This window comes from Typopeltis vanoorti, chromosome 24 (assembly GCF_054136105.1).
Source record: "Typopeltis vanoorti isolate ZY-2024b chromosome 24, IOZ_Tvanoo_1.0, whole genome shotgun sequence".
Taxonomy (NCBI): Eukaryota; Metazoa; Arthropoda; class Arachnida; order Uropygi; family Thelyphonidae; genus Typopeltis; species Typopeltis vanoorti.
The window spans coordinates 60,871,429-60,886,343 of record NC_143572.1 but is presented as its reverse complement, the minus strand read 5'-3'; the positions used below and the strand labels follow the sequence as shown (position 1 = coordinate 60,886,343).

General features: G+C 32.9%; 1 protein-coding gene across 3 annotated transcripts in view; it reads right to left on the bottom strand.

The window, feature by feature from the left end:
- bel (ATP-dependent RNA helicase bel) overlaps nt 1–14,915 on the bottom strand; it is a 312,654-nt gene that overhangs the window by 250,943 nt on the left and 46,796 nt on the right. For 2 of the 3 annotated variants that reach the window (XM_090413999.1, XM_090414000.1), the window contains exons 2-3: nt 3,061–3,234; nt 2,264–2,312 (exon numbers count right to left, since the gene is read on the bottom strand). In XM_090413999.1, coding sequence (XP_090270125.1) covers nt 2,264–2,312; nt 3,061–3,234 — 223 coding nt within the window. The remainder of the gene's footprint in view (nt 1–2,263; nt 2,313–3,060; nt 3,235–14,915) is intronic. The other variant, XM_090414001.1, reaches the window with a different exon arrangement.

The following is a 14,915-nucleotide window of genomic DNA, read 5'->3' as shown; positions in this document are numbered from 1 at the left end:
ATACAGGTCAATCTTCTATAGATTATAAGCAGTAATATTAATTACTGCTTATAATAAGGGGTTAAGCCTATCTGCATTGTCTGCTATACTTGTAAATTGTGTTAGCTCCAACCAGCTTCTGTATTGCAGGATGGAAAAACCCTAGTTCTAAGAGGAAAAATCCTGGCAGCTCCATATGAAACCAACTAATTCACCATTCAGCTGAAAAAGCCCTGATGTCCAAGTCAGGATTAGAACCCACATTTTTCCAACCAAGACATTATCAATACCGCTCGAGCTACAGCAGTTCTGTTTGCTACAGGGAGTGATGACTGATGATATTGACTGATGATGAGTGATGACAGGGAGTGATACAAGATACTATGATAATACAACAAATTAATATTATCATTAGTTTCCTATCAACAATTTACCTCCAGATTAACCTGTTATTTGTGGGATCTTATAGTTCTCTCTTTAAGGCATTTCAAACTATATCAATCCACATAGACCTTCCTTTAGGTCTTTTCACTCAAACCATCTTCCTGCCTCCTTCAATTCTAGTTGCTGATTTAAATGTTAAATGCAGACTATGTATTGTTCAATATAATGTTCCATTTACACCCTATAAATGTAGAATTGAAGAGTTTTTTTTTTTAGACAGTTTATCCAGAACTATAAAAAACTCATTATATTCCAAGGATTTCTCAAACTATTTCTTTTAAAGTGAAAATCTGTATCATGACCACTCTTATTTGCTCTGAATATTGCATGTTCTTCTCCAAGATTCTCTTCCACAATTTTTCTTATCTTCTTCACTAAGGATTACAGAATTTCCATATTGAATGTTCCAGATAAAAATTATTTATGCAGGTAAATCTTACTTGGAATATTCAACATGGATATTTGTCTGTAATCCTCTGGTTTTATTTTCTTTTTGTACAGATGAATACTAAAAGCTCCAGATGAAGCTTTCATAGTACCCATCTATAAAAAAGGGAATTCAACTTTCTAACCAGTCCTAAAGTATGTGGTACAGTCATAACAAGCTGTATGTCAAGATATCAAAATATGGAGGTATAAAACTTTTATACCTCCATATTTTGATATCTTGACATACAGCTGCCAGGATTTTTCCTCCTAGAACTATGGATTTTCCATCCTGCAAAACAGACAAACTGGCTAGAGCAAATATTCATCTAAATATGGATGAATAGCTTTAGCATCAGCAGATATAAAACAATAATAAATCTCCATTATCATCTTTTACTGTTTTATAGCCAAGTGAAGTTTTGAAAGTGACCAAGAACTTACAAGACAGAGAGAGATCTACCTTGATATTACACTACTTAAGACAAACAATACCCAGAAGCCTTTACATATTCCTTCAGTTAGTTTTCTGATTAAGGTTTCATGCCAGGCACAAAGCCTCTTCTCAATATCATAAAATCATATGTTTAAAAGCTGCAATGTAAAACATTCAGGATGAGAGCAGTTCAAAATCAAAAGCAATATTAAAAGGCATGTGTCTTTATGTGTCCTAGACAGGGTTCATCTGTTACGTAACACAATATTAAGCCAACTCTCATGCTGAAGAATGTACTCTTGCAAGCTTTGTCACTTCCAAAGCCAAATTTCTAAGGGAAACACTGTTTTGCTTCTTAGATGCAAATTTGAGAACCTGGAGCAATGCTATTAGTACCCCCCCCCCCAATACTTAAATATAAAAGAATGAAAGTTATTTATCATGACAATAAGCTGAAAAATTATTTTCCACTGAATATTGCTTATAGGCTCTAATCCACTTACAAGATGCCTGAAACTTCGCATCCTAATTAAAGAATTCACTGTTGTTTATACTTGAGCCCTTGAACTAATTAGGCATCATTAAGTTCCACCTAGAATGCATATTTCACAGGCTGAGAAAAAGATACCCTCCTTCAAATATTATATTTTGTTATTGTGTTATAATAATCTTCTTATTCATAGTTGTACGACATTCTTTGATCCAATGGGATCTGGTATAACAAGCATCTCATGTAGTTCTGATATTACAGAATATCGGGTGGATATAATATTTAATTGTTTCAGTTCACATTAAATAAGGCACTGAATATGAAATTATTTGCCTCAAAAAAGATGAAATAAATGCTGAAATACTAAAAGATCCAATTATTACCATTTTTTTTTGTTTAATTTTGAAATAATCATATGAGAGATATACACAATTACTATCAATAGTTGAGATGATCATGAAAACCAGAAAATAGCTTTAAGTACTTACCAGTTCTACCTCCACTGTAATTGGTGGAGTTCAAGTCTAGACCAGCAAACTAAAAAAAAATAAAAAATAAATAACATACTTTAGTTTCTAAAGAAATATCAACAAAGCATGATAATTTTGTTTCTTAATTATTAATCTGATAATACTATAGGAAAATTTAGTTAATTTATATAACAGAATTCCCCTTGAAAAATAAAGTTAACTCAGCAACACAGACTTAAAAAACTAAAATAAAATTAAGAAATTTAAACTTTACTGGTGATCATTTAAATCAGATTTTATTAAAATTTAGAAAACACTTCACAAGATACAGCACAGCACAATTTATACATATATCTATGAAGCAAATTACACATGTTCTGAAAATCTTAACACAGATAAGGAACAGAAAAACATTAAGATAGCATGAATAATAAAATAAAAAATAAAATAAAATAAAATAAATGTCACTGGAGAGGAAGAATATGAAGAAGAATGAAAGGCCTCGATTTTTTTTTTCTTTTTTTTTTTCATTTTTTTTTTTCAGGCAATTTACACTTATAAAATGCATGTTACAGATCGATTCATAACAGCATCTATCAAAGAGTAATCAATTAGAAAAAATAATCACATTATATTAAATAGTATCAGAAATGTCACAGGCAAGGAAAGGGAGAAAATATACGAGAGGGGAAGGTTAAAAAAAAATGTAAAAAAAAAAAAAAGAAAAGAAAAGAAAAGAAAAAGTAAAGTAAAGTAAAGAAAAAAGAAAACAAGACCCCTCAAATGATCCTAACAACGCCATTGAACAAACCTACCCGCACTGCGTAGTCCATTGTAGCTAGTACTCCTGACTTATACTGAGGCAGAGTCAAAACAGGTCCATAGCCAGAAGTCAAATAGCGGGTAGGCTGGGTACAGCAGAGAAGCCCAGGGGGGCTGAAGGCCTGATCGCCGTAGTGATAGACCAAGCTCCTGCCCATATAGGCTATCTATTATGAAGAGAATAAGAACAATACAATCTGCTATGAAGCATTTATTCGAGAAATGTAACAGAGATACCATTTCATTCTGAATAGTCATTAAAACAGCAAAGGGGATAAAGACCCCAAATACTAAATTCCTCACACTTACATCATTATATAGAAAGACCTAATGAACTTTCCTCGAGAAACTTCAAGAAACTAAACATGAAAGTCAATACTCTCACAATCTTTAAGGCTGAAATTATGAGAATACCTATATCAAAGTGTTTATTTAAAATGTTTGCACAAGATCAAATATTACACTGACTAGAATTAATATCTGAGATTAAATTTAAAATTAGATGTTCGAATATTTAATAATCATTAATTAAAAGCGAATCTAATAATTTAGACAAGTTACCGAAGATTTATTAGTATTACTGATTTTTGTTAATTCAGGTCAGCTTAAAATTAATGAAAAGAACTGTAAATTAAAGAGATAACAGATTTACTGAAGCAACATTATTTATTTTAATGACTATTAAAAATGAAAAAAAAAATACATATGTATACAATTTATTTGCTTTACTTAATATTTTACATAAAAAAAAAAAAAGAAAAAAAGGAAAAACTGAGAGATATACATATGACACGTATACTATTCTGTAATATGATACATATTATAAAGTAGAATTTTGCTGTGTTGAGAAAATCAAATTTTCAGCCACTGTAAAATTAATTTAAAAATTTTAGAATTAAACAATTAATTTAAAATAATTAACCAAATTCATCCAAAATTTCATCATTCCAGAATCAGTTGGTAATATATATATATATATACATATATATATATATACATATATAAAGTGAAAAAACATTACATTTAGGACTTCTATAGTGTTAACATATCGTCTTCTCCCAACTCCTCATAATGACCAAGAACTGCAATAAAATGGATACTGGGAGGGGGGATACAAACAGAGATCTATCTAAAGATCATACCACATAATCAATATTGTTCCAGAAAACTATATTGAAAATTAAGTTCTTAAAATTCATCAATTCATAGATATGGAAAATGCATACAACAAGATAACACGAGAAAGTTTTGAAAACATGAAAGTAATATAGAGTAAATGGAAGATTATGAAATATAAGATCTGACAAAACTCAAGTCCTGAGAAAGAGGAGATTAACCTGTCTCTTAAGTTATAAGTCAGCAGTGAGAATTGAAGAATGTTTGAGGTAAAATAATGTGCTTTACTGTTTTAATTCTATCAATATTGAAATTGAAGATATCAAGAAGGATCTTGACATATTCTTAGCTTTCCAGAATGTACAAGCAGAACTAATCTAAGTTTTGCTATGGTCACTTAAGCAGAATGAGACAACAAAGATTAGCAAAACAGATGTTTGATTCAGAGGAAAATGAAGATCTAGGTGATTTGATGTGGCAAGGCATTTCCTAAGACTGAAACATAAAATCTAAGAAGACCAAGTCCTGAGAAACAGGAGATTAATTTGGAGGAAAACTGATAGAAATGTTAATAATAATGTGAATACAGTCATGCAGAATATTATCACAGAAAGTTATTCACTTGGTTATACTTTAAATTAAACTTGCCAAGAATCATAACTAGGCTTCTTGCATACAGAGACTAATGGCTTCACATCGGTTGTCTTAGTATCCCATAATGCACAGCACACTTCCTTTCAGAAGTGTATATTGCTATGTGTGTATATTGTATATTGTCAGATATTGCCAGACCAGTTTAAACCTTTATTAAGGTCTCATCAGTGGGACTCGGACCCAGAAGATACCAAGGTTGAATTAATGCAGAAGTCGTATTTCCCATATATAAGTACTGAAAAGGTGTATCACCTTATTATTACTAAAGCAATTAATGTGAAGTCATTAGTCTCTATATACAAGTAGCCTAATTGTGAAGATACTTGATATGCAAACTTTGTTCACTTATGCTTGGATAAAGGATAAAACAATAGAAATTTCTTGGTGAATTTAATTTGAATATTATCATAGCATCCTGTATATCTGTATTTCATTAAGAATGGAAATAAGTTACTGGATTCCCAATGCAAATTTATCTGAAATTTGGCTGTGGATGCTATAATGAGATTGGGTTATTTGAAATTATTGCTAATGCCATGAGGTCAACTCATATCTAAAAATTTCATGTGTTTAATGGTTGGTTTGTCAGTTGTATAGCAGGAAAAAGTTTTCCTTAGGACCCCTCTGCAATTTCAATGTTTCATGATGTTGAAAGTTTATCAAGGTGAGCAATACTGACTAAGAACATCTGCTGTGGATCATGTGGCAATGCAGAAGATTAACAGATTAACTGCCAAGCCTTCAGATGGTGAAAAAGTTGATTCTTCCTAATTATCTCCATATATATATATATATATATATATATATATTTTTTTTTTTTTAGAAACTCAGGTGAGGATGACTGGCCAATATTTTGATCAGACTTTTATCTTTATTACTTTTTTTTAATTATTATCTGGTTTCCAAACATGAACTACTCCTTTGCACTTTTGTCTGCATTTATCACAATACTACCCATGAGAGGTAATCATATAGAATTATATTACCACAGCTTGGCCAAAAGTCTGAGAATCCTGAGCCAGGAACCAAATAGTGCACTTCAAATCTCCAATAACCAGGATTATTGTCTCACACTGGTAAGTAAAAATTATTTCCCACATAAGACTACTCAGAAACAGTATGTCATGATGATAATAATAATGATAGGAATGAAACTTTGCAAAAAGCTCATGGCAAAGCACAGAACTCATCCTTTCAGCAAGTTGGGGTGGGGTGGGGTGGGGAAGTTTTATATATACATAAGGAGATTCTTCAACCATGTTAAAGTTGTAACGTTTGACATAACTCAAATTCAACACAAAATATGTATTATTTATATAATAAAATAAAAACGGGTATGAGAAAGTGAAGTGAATTGCAATATACAAGTCTCTCCCCATGAAACTCAAAACATCTGGTTGTCCACCCTATTCTGAGCATACAAACAAGACAATGGAGACAAGCATACATACACAACACTCCCTAACAGAAGAAATGCTGTTAGAAATGCCTATTTAGAGGTGAGAGGTAGAATTGCTACCAGTGGTAGAGATGCAACAAATGAAATAAGATAGCGCAGTCAGTCCTCAAATTACAATATATGTACATTCGGGTCTCTTTATATGCATATCTTTTTTTATGCGATTTTAAAGTTATGCGGTGCATATTTCATGCAAATTCAGGGTTTCCCCATTGTACATAATGAACAGCATGTTGCAGCACATTCTGGCATAACGTGAGTAACATGAAAGCAGCGAGTGTCCGTGACAGTTTAATTTTGCATGCGAGTGTTTGTCTTTTCATTATCGTAAGTCTAAATTTTGCTAATTTTTATTTTAAAGATTTAATTTGGCCCAATAGAGAAAAAAAAGCATCAAAGAAAATCAATTTCTTTGGAAATAAAAATTGCAATTTTAGATCGCTTAGCAAAAGGAAAGGGATCGACCGTGATTGCTAAACATTTTAATTTAGGTGAATCAACCATAAGAGCAATTAAAAAGAATGAAGTCGCAATAAGAAAATCTGTCATTTCTAGGCTAATAAAGAATTTTCAGCTAGCAAAGGATGGCTAACCAGGTTTTTAAAAAGGAATGCACTTCATAACGTGAAGATTACAGGCGAGGTTGCAGCAGCAGATGAAGAAGCTAATTTCTCTTGAAAAATATTCAAGAGAAATTAGCCAAAATTATTGAAGATGGTGGATATTGTCCCAATCAAGTGTTTAATGCTGACGAAACAGGATTGTTTTGGAAGAAAATGTCTACCCGAACTTACACTGCAAAGTCTGAGAAAAAAGCAAGTGGGTTTAAAGCAAGCAAAGATAGAGTAATGTTGTTACTTTGTAGCAATGCATCAGGGGATCAAATGTTGAAACCCCTCCTAGTAAATCGATCTCTAAGACTACGTACTCTAAAAGGCAAAGATCTAAAACAGCTGCCAATACATTGGATGGCTAATACAAAGGCCTGGGTAACAACTGTTGTATTTACTGAATGGTTCAATAATTGCTTTGTACCAGAAGTGGAAACATATATGAAGCAAAAAGCTCTTGATTTTAAAGTTTTATTAATTGTTGACAATGCACCAAGTCATCTGCATTAGAACATCCACATGTGCAGGTAGTGTTTTTTCCCACCCAATACAACAAGCATTATTCAGCCACTAGATCAAGGCATAATTGCTACTTTCAAAAAATATTACATTAAGCACACTTTTCAATTTATATTGGATAAACTACAAAATGAATGATTAACAGTAACTGACATTTGGAATTTTTTTTTATTTTGGACTGTTTAAATCATGTTGCATCTGCTATCGCTGAAATAAGACCACAAACTTTAAATGCCTGCTGGAAGGTAGCTTGGCCTGGATGTGTTGCAAACAGTGCAACCATTCAAACATCTACATTATCAGCTGAAATCATTACTCTGGCACACAAAATTGGTGGAGAAGGTTTTGATACATTTAGCCAGAATGATGTGGACGAATTGCTTGTGGATAATGCCTTAAGTGCCAATGATATTATTGGATATCGATTAACTTTAGATATCGTCGAAGATCCAGAACACAATAGTGAAGCGGAAGCAAAACCTCCCCCATCACTGCAAATATAATTCGAGGTCTTGAACTGTGCAATAAATTGGAAAATCATTTTCTTGTTAATGACACAAATTCTGAATGAGTCTTTAAATTCCAACGTGAGCTGAAGAACTGTATGTCTGGATATCACGAGCTGTATAAAAAATTAGTAAAATCATCATCACAAAGTTTAATCACTGATTACATTGTCAGAAGAAAAAAATAACCACAGAACGATGGTGAAGCTAATTCTGTTTGTGAAGAACCATTGACTTTACCATACAGATCTGATGCGCTGATTATCTCTTCTGGTGATAAAAGCGATTTCGCACCAGTTTGCAAACGTTGCCGAATATTGTCTAATAGCGACGATAATTCTGATGAAAAAAAAAAATTTTACTTTTCAATAAAATTAAATGAATAAAGCTTTAAAACAAACTTAGGCATTCTTATTTTCCTGAATTTTTATAAACTTTTTTATGCGATTTAGGTTTATTTTAATTCATTGCTTCGGTTTTATGAGGTTTTAGGAAATTATGGAATGTATCCCCAATTTTTCAACGTAAGTTAAGTCTTTTTTGTGCGATTTTCTGTGGAACGTATCTACCACATAAAAAGAGACCCGACTGTATATATATATTTTATCAAAAATAATGGAAACAATCAGTGTTAGTAGTTCCTATTATTATGTGTAACACCTCCAGGGAGTCCAAAGGCTGATCGAGGAAGCAGTGTGTCAACAGCATCGAACGACTGATCCCATCGACAAACCATAGAACTATAGTGTAATATACAAGGTGTTTCAAAAAGAATGACCTGATTTCAAATAATTATATTTAATAATGAAAATATGGTACAGTTATAAAATAAATTATCAAGTATGAAGTAAGGCCTAAAGTTTCACTCATTACAATTACACTCATTTGTAATCGTATTCATTTGTGGTTCGTGGTTGCAGAGATATACAATTTTCAAATCGGGACATTCTTTTTGAAAACACCCTGTATAATCACCAGACATTTCACCTTACATATCAAGGTCATCATTTCCAGCATACATGCATATACAAAGAGACAAGTATGTTATAGTCTACATAGTATGCTAAAGTCACACTAATTTGGTCAATTGTTAATACTACTGACCTGACCTCTGTTGGAAAAACCTTACATCAAAAAGGGATGTCCTGTTATCTATTCAGCTACAAATCATCCAGAGATATTAAGCTGGAGAGCATCATGCCCTCACATATTTACTCAAGTTCTCCAGTAAACCCTAAAGTAAGGGTTTACTGGAGAACTTGAAAGAACTTATGTGGACTGAATATGTACCATCCAAATTTCACAGGCTTCCTTGAATTTGTATTCATATCAGGTTTTTGCATGATGTAAGCAACAGGTACCATTTTAATCAATTTGGTGTAGGGTGTTCTGAGAAGCATGACGTATCAAAATGTTACATTTAATGTATAATTTGTGTTAATTTGTAATGGTTTAAAAGAAGCATTGAGATTGTAATGGTGTAGGATTCTATATATTTTATAAAATAAAATATTCTATTTTATTTTATCTCATACATTAACCATTAATGTATGGAATAGCTACAGTTTTACTCTAATCTATGTCATGCGGTTAGCCTAGTGGCTGTGCGCTTCGCAACCATATGACTGGGGAAGGAGTGTCCCAGGTTCGATTCCCGTCGAAAATGTGAAAAATTTGAGGATCTTCCTCAGCCATAGCCAAGTTAGCCGGTCCTGGACGTGGGCAGTAGGATTTTTTCTGACAGTTTATCTGGCGTTTTTCACCCGGCAAGCAGCAAACCGGCTCCGTGAACACACGCCGATCTACAGCCATAAAATACATAACCCCCCATGAGGGGGCTCAACTCGCCCCAATAGGGACAGTGAAAAAAAAGGGAGGAAACTCCATACGAATAAATAAATAAACTCTAATCTATATTATTTGCATTTTATGGTGAAGTTTTATGAATTTTATTGATGGTATTTTTGCTATAGCAATTGGCTATAAATGTATTGCTAATAACTTAGAATTCTTGTTTAAGAGCTTGTTCATCAGAGCAAATTGCTACAGTTCTATTTTTGAGGATGTTAATACAAATATGTTGAATAATATGAAAACAATATGCAGCAATCTCGCTAAAACAGAACTAACATCCATCAAAGTCATTAAAGCTAATAAGGATATAGTTATAATAAAGTCTGACAAAAGTAATGCCAAAGTCATCTTAAACAGATGACTAGGTTTACTTCATCAACTGAATCAATCAATCTCTGTTAGCAGCACTTATGAACTATAATGCAACTAACAGGATTAAGAAGAAACTGTTAAATTACAAACGTTTTCCACTTCTTGGTCATCAGATACCATTAAAAAACTGCCACATTATGCTCGATCTCCCAGAATTCATGGAGTTCCCAAAATTCACATACATAGCACTCCGCTTCAGTCAATAATAGCAGGTACAGATAGCCCTAATTATTATCTGGCCAAGAAATTAGCACTGACACTGAAGAAGTTGGTAGGTCATTCTCTCTCCTATATAATGAATACAACACATTATAAACAAAATTAAAAACAACGCTCAGTAGAAATGATTAGCAGGTTTGATGTTTCTCCTTTTCACAAATGTCACAATCTGTGACAAAAATCTTCTCTTAAGCAATTCATCATCACCAAATTCCTGCCATGTACCCTCAAGGGGTGTACAGGATATGATAGTACTACATGAAAAATTTACATCATTACTAACTTCCTATCTACAATTTTCCTCCAAATCAGTCTGTTACTTGTCAAGACTCCAACATTACTAGATCTTATATTTCTATCGTCTAAGGCACTTTGTACCGTATCAATCCACCTATATCTTGGTCTTCCTCTGGGTCGTTGTATTGCCAACCTTGGCAGAGAACACTTGTTTTGCTAATCTTTCCTCGCCCATTCTGTTTCAGTGACCATACCACCTGAGATTAGCTCTGCTAACGCATTCCTGAATGCAGACAATGTCAAGTTCTTTCCTAATATTCTCGTTTTTAATATGATATTGCCATTGATGTCATCTGTTCACGCCTCAAATCTTTCTCAGGACTCTCATATCTGCGGTCTCTAGTCTTTGGTCAAGTGTTTTACTTCTGACCCAGCTCTCAGATCCATAAGTTAAAACTGGTTTGAACACTATCTTGTATATACAGCTAATTTAGTGTTCTGACTAATTTCTCTCTTATTCCATATGAATTTATTCAATTGACTTCCTACCATACCAGCTTTGTTGATTCTGTTGTCTATTTCCATATTTAATTTACCATCTTCACTAAAAATCGTGCCTAAGTAGCTGAAATGTTTTACTTGTTCCACAGGTTCTCCATTCACAACACAGTTGACATTTTCAGTGATTCTGCCTATTTTCATTGTCTTTGTCTTTTTATTGCTGACCTTCATACCATATCTATTACAACAGTTATTCAATTTAGTCAGAGAATCTTGCAGACTTGTAGCGGATTTATTTAGAAGTATAACATCATCTGCATAAAGCAAAGAGCTGACATTAACATCTCCAATTTTGATATCATGTTTAATACCACTTTCCTTCATAATGTGATCCATATAGATAATGAATAACAGAGGGGATAATGTACATCCTTGTCTCACACCAGATTTAAAATTAAACCATCTTCCTGTACTTCCTTCAATTCTAACTGCTGACTTGCTTGATATAATGCCCCATTGACAACATATAACTGTAGGGTATTGAATAGCTTCTCTCTTGGGACCTTGTCATATGCCTTTTCCAAATCGACAAAACTTAAATACAGATCTTTGTTATATTCCCATGATTTCTCTACTATTTGTCGTAAACTAAAGATCTGATCCTGACAGCCTCTATTTGACCTGAATCCAGCTTGTTCTTCACCAAACTTTTCTTCCACGATTCTTCTCAATCATTTCTCAAGTATACTTGCATATATCTTACCAGGAACACTCAGTAGGGATATACCTCTGTAATTCTCATGTTCAGTTTTATTTCCCTTTTTATATATGGGTACTATGAGAGCTCTACTCCAATCATCTGGAATTCGTCCCTCTGTCCAGGCATTCTGAACTATGCAGTGCAGCCACTGTAAGACTCTTATACCACCATACTTCAGCATTTCTGGTCGAATATCATCTACTCCTGCTGCCTTTCCACATTTCAAGCCTTTGATGGCTTTTTCTACTTCAAGTATGAATATGTATTCCTGACTGCATGCCTGGTCAGTGTTTTTTTATCACTGTGCTGTCATCACTGCTTGTTTCATTTAGCAAATTTTCAAAGTAATTACTCCATACTTCAAGGATATCTTTTTCTCCCGTTTTCATGTCACCTTTATCATCTCTAACACCTTTTACAGCACTCTTTCTTCCATTCCTAAGCTTTTTCAACAACCTCCAGAATATTTTGCCACCTTCTTGATATTTATTTTCTATATTCTTGCCAAAGTCCTCCCATGACTTTTGTTTAGCTAGTTTTACACACTCTTTAGCTTTCTTACATTTGTCTCTGTATTCTCTAAGAGCACAAGCTGACTTATTTGCCAGGAATTTTTGATATGCTTTCTTCTTTTCCTTCACCGCCTCTTTAACTACCAATGTCCACCATGGAGTTCTGATTTTTCTATCCTTGCAGACAAATTCACTACATGCCTCTCTGGCTGAATCAATCAGGGTTTTGTTCAAGGCTTGCCACTGAATCTCCAAGGTTTGGTTTCTGTTCTCAAACTCTTTCATTTTTTCTTCAATAATCTTTGTGTATTTTAGTCTACAGTTCACATCTGAGAACTGCTCAACTTTTATTTGCTTTAAAACTTTCTTACATGTCATTCTTTTCAATATGAAATTCAATTTTATCCTGCTCAAGACTAAATAGTGATCACTTCCAATTTCAAATCCTCTGTACACTCTGGTGTCCTGCACCAGGGAGAAAACATCACTATCAACAATAACATAGTCATTGAGACTTTTCTTATTCCTTGCCTCTTCTCTCCATGTGAATTTGTGCACATTTTTATGTTGGAACATGGTGTTAGTAATAACCAGTCCATGTCCTTAAGCAGAAATCCAACAGGTATATTTTTAAGCAATTACCACCTGATATTATGGCTCTCTCTGCCCACATACTACATTCTGGTTGCAAAATAATTTTTACATACAAAAAGAAGCTACAGCCTTAGACTCACCACTATCTTCTCCAGTTGCTAACTTTTATATGCAAGTGTGATAGCAAAGTGCTCTAGACGCCTTTACTTTAAAACTTACAGTATGGCTTAGTTACGTTTTTACTGTTGGATTCTGATTATATAGAGATTGGAGTAATTATTATTTGTTTACAAGTCTAGCCTATGTGATCTTCCATCACATAGACTAGACTTGTAAATATTATTTAATGTAATTCACTTGTTTATAATTTAATATTCATACTACCTTTAACCTTATTTAATATTTAATCAAGGATATATGTATTAATAATGAAAAGACTGTATTAAATATTATTAAGCTATTTTATTTATTACTATGTTAATATTATAAGAATTTGCATTTGATAATTTAACTGCGCATTAATTGAAATGAAAATATTCTTTATTTATTCCTATTTGTAGAAGTTTAGCGTCATGCAATACCTCAATTTTATTATATTTTGTTTGGTTGTCATGGAGACGTATGTAAGTGAGCGAGCACATTTTTGAAACAGCACATGGGGAGAATGTTGAAAATTATTGAAAAGAGTTTTAGTCAAAGAAATCACGAGAAGAAATTAAGCGGGAAGAAGGCATATATAAAGGAAGAATGCTGAAAAAAAATATATAGAGAGAGAGAGAGAGGGAGGATTGGCATTGGGTTGGAATCAGAGGATATTCTAATTCGGCATTCGGGAATCAGAGTGGATATTAGAGAGTCGGCAAGTCACTCAAGCAGCTAATTTAAATCTACTAGTCGAGAAGCTGTTAGCTAATTAGTTGTAGAATAACAATTATAGCTACGGAAAACAGCTGAAAGACTTAAATAGACTAGCGATACTTGGATTGAGATTTAATTTCAGCGCCGACCTTTCAAGGACATACGGAACCTTGAATCAAAGCACGGAGTTACTAGAGAATAGTAGAGGCTGTAAAGTTGAAGTTTACCGTTAGCTGTGTTTAGAATTATAGTGCCTAAAGAATTATTTGAATGCAGGAGGAATGAACAACTGTGCAACTGAACCTCAAGATAAGGAATTATTGTGTATTCCCTTAATTCATGAGTGATCAGTAGTACTTCATGCAAGAACGTTTGTTTATGTGTATTGTGACCGATAATTAATTCAGTTATTACATAGAAGATTTGTTTAATGAGTGCCGTTTATATGTTCAATGTATTTACAGTTATAAAAAAATGTTTGTGTGTAAGTTTATGAAGAAAGAAGATTATCGGAAAGATTATTCCAATCATTAATATTCCTTGCAGAAATTAGCTGAAGTGTAAATTTAAAAGTATTTGTTTGTGAAGAGGTGTTATAGCAATTTTTGTCGTATTTGGAACTTAAGGAACTGTGAGAAGACTGTATTAGAGATAACAGATTTACCATTGTCTGAGTTTGTATGACAGTATTATCAGAAAGGCTGAAGTGTTTATATTAACTTATGTAGTGTTTTGATCTTAAATGTATAATTTGTGATTCTAAAATTAAATGTTCATTTTTGTTAATCTAAAGTTGTATTTTGCCTGAATCTCTTTTATTGCACCGTTCATAAAATATTCGAACCAAAGCGGGAGTGATAAATAAGTTAAATATACTCGGCCAGTATATATATAATAACAACATATAAAGGAAAGGTAGTTGAGTTGGTTTTTCTTCAATTCTTGAACTAATTCAGATATAAAGTGGCGCAGTCTTTAAATATAAATTTTCTTTATATTTGAATTAGAAATCAACTTACAACTTATCAATTAGTTAAGAACATCCTAATAGTAATCATGTCGGATCCAAAGTATAG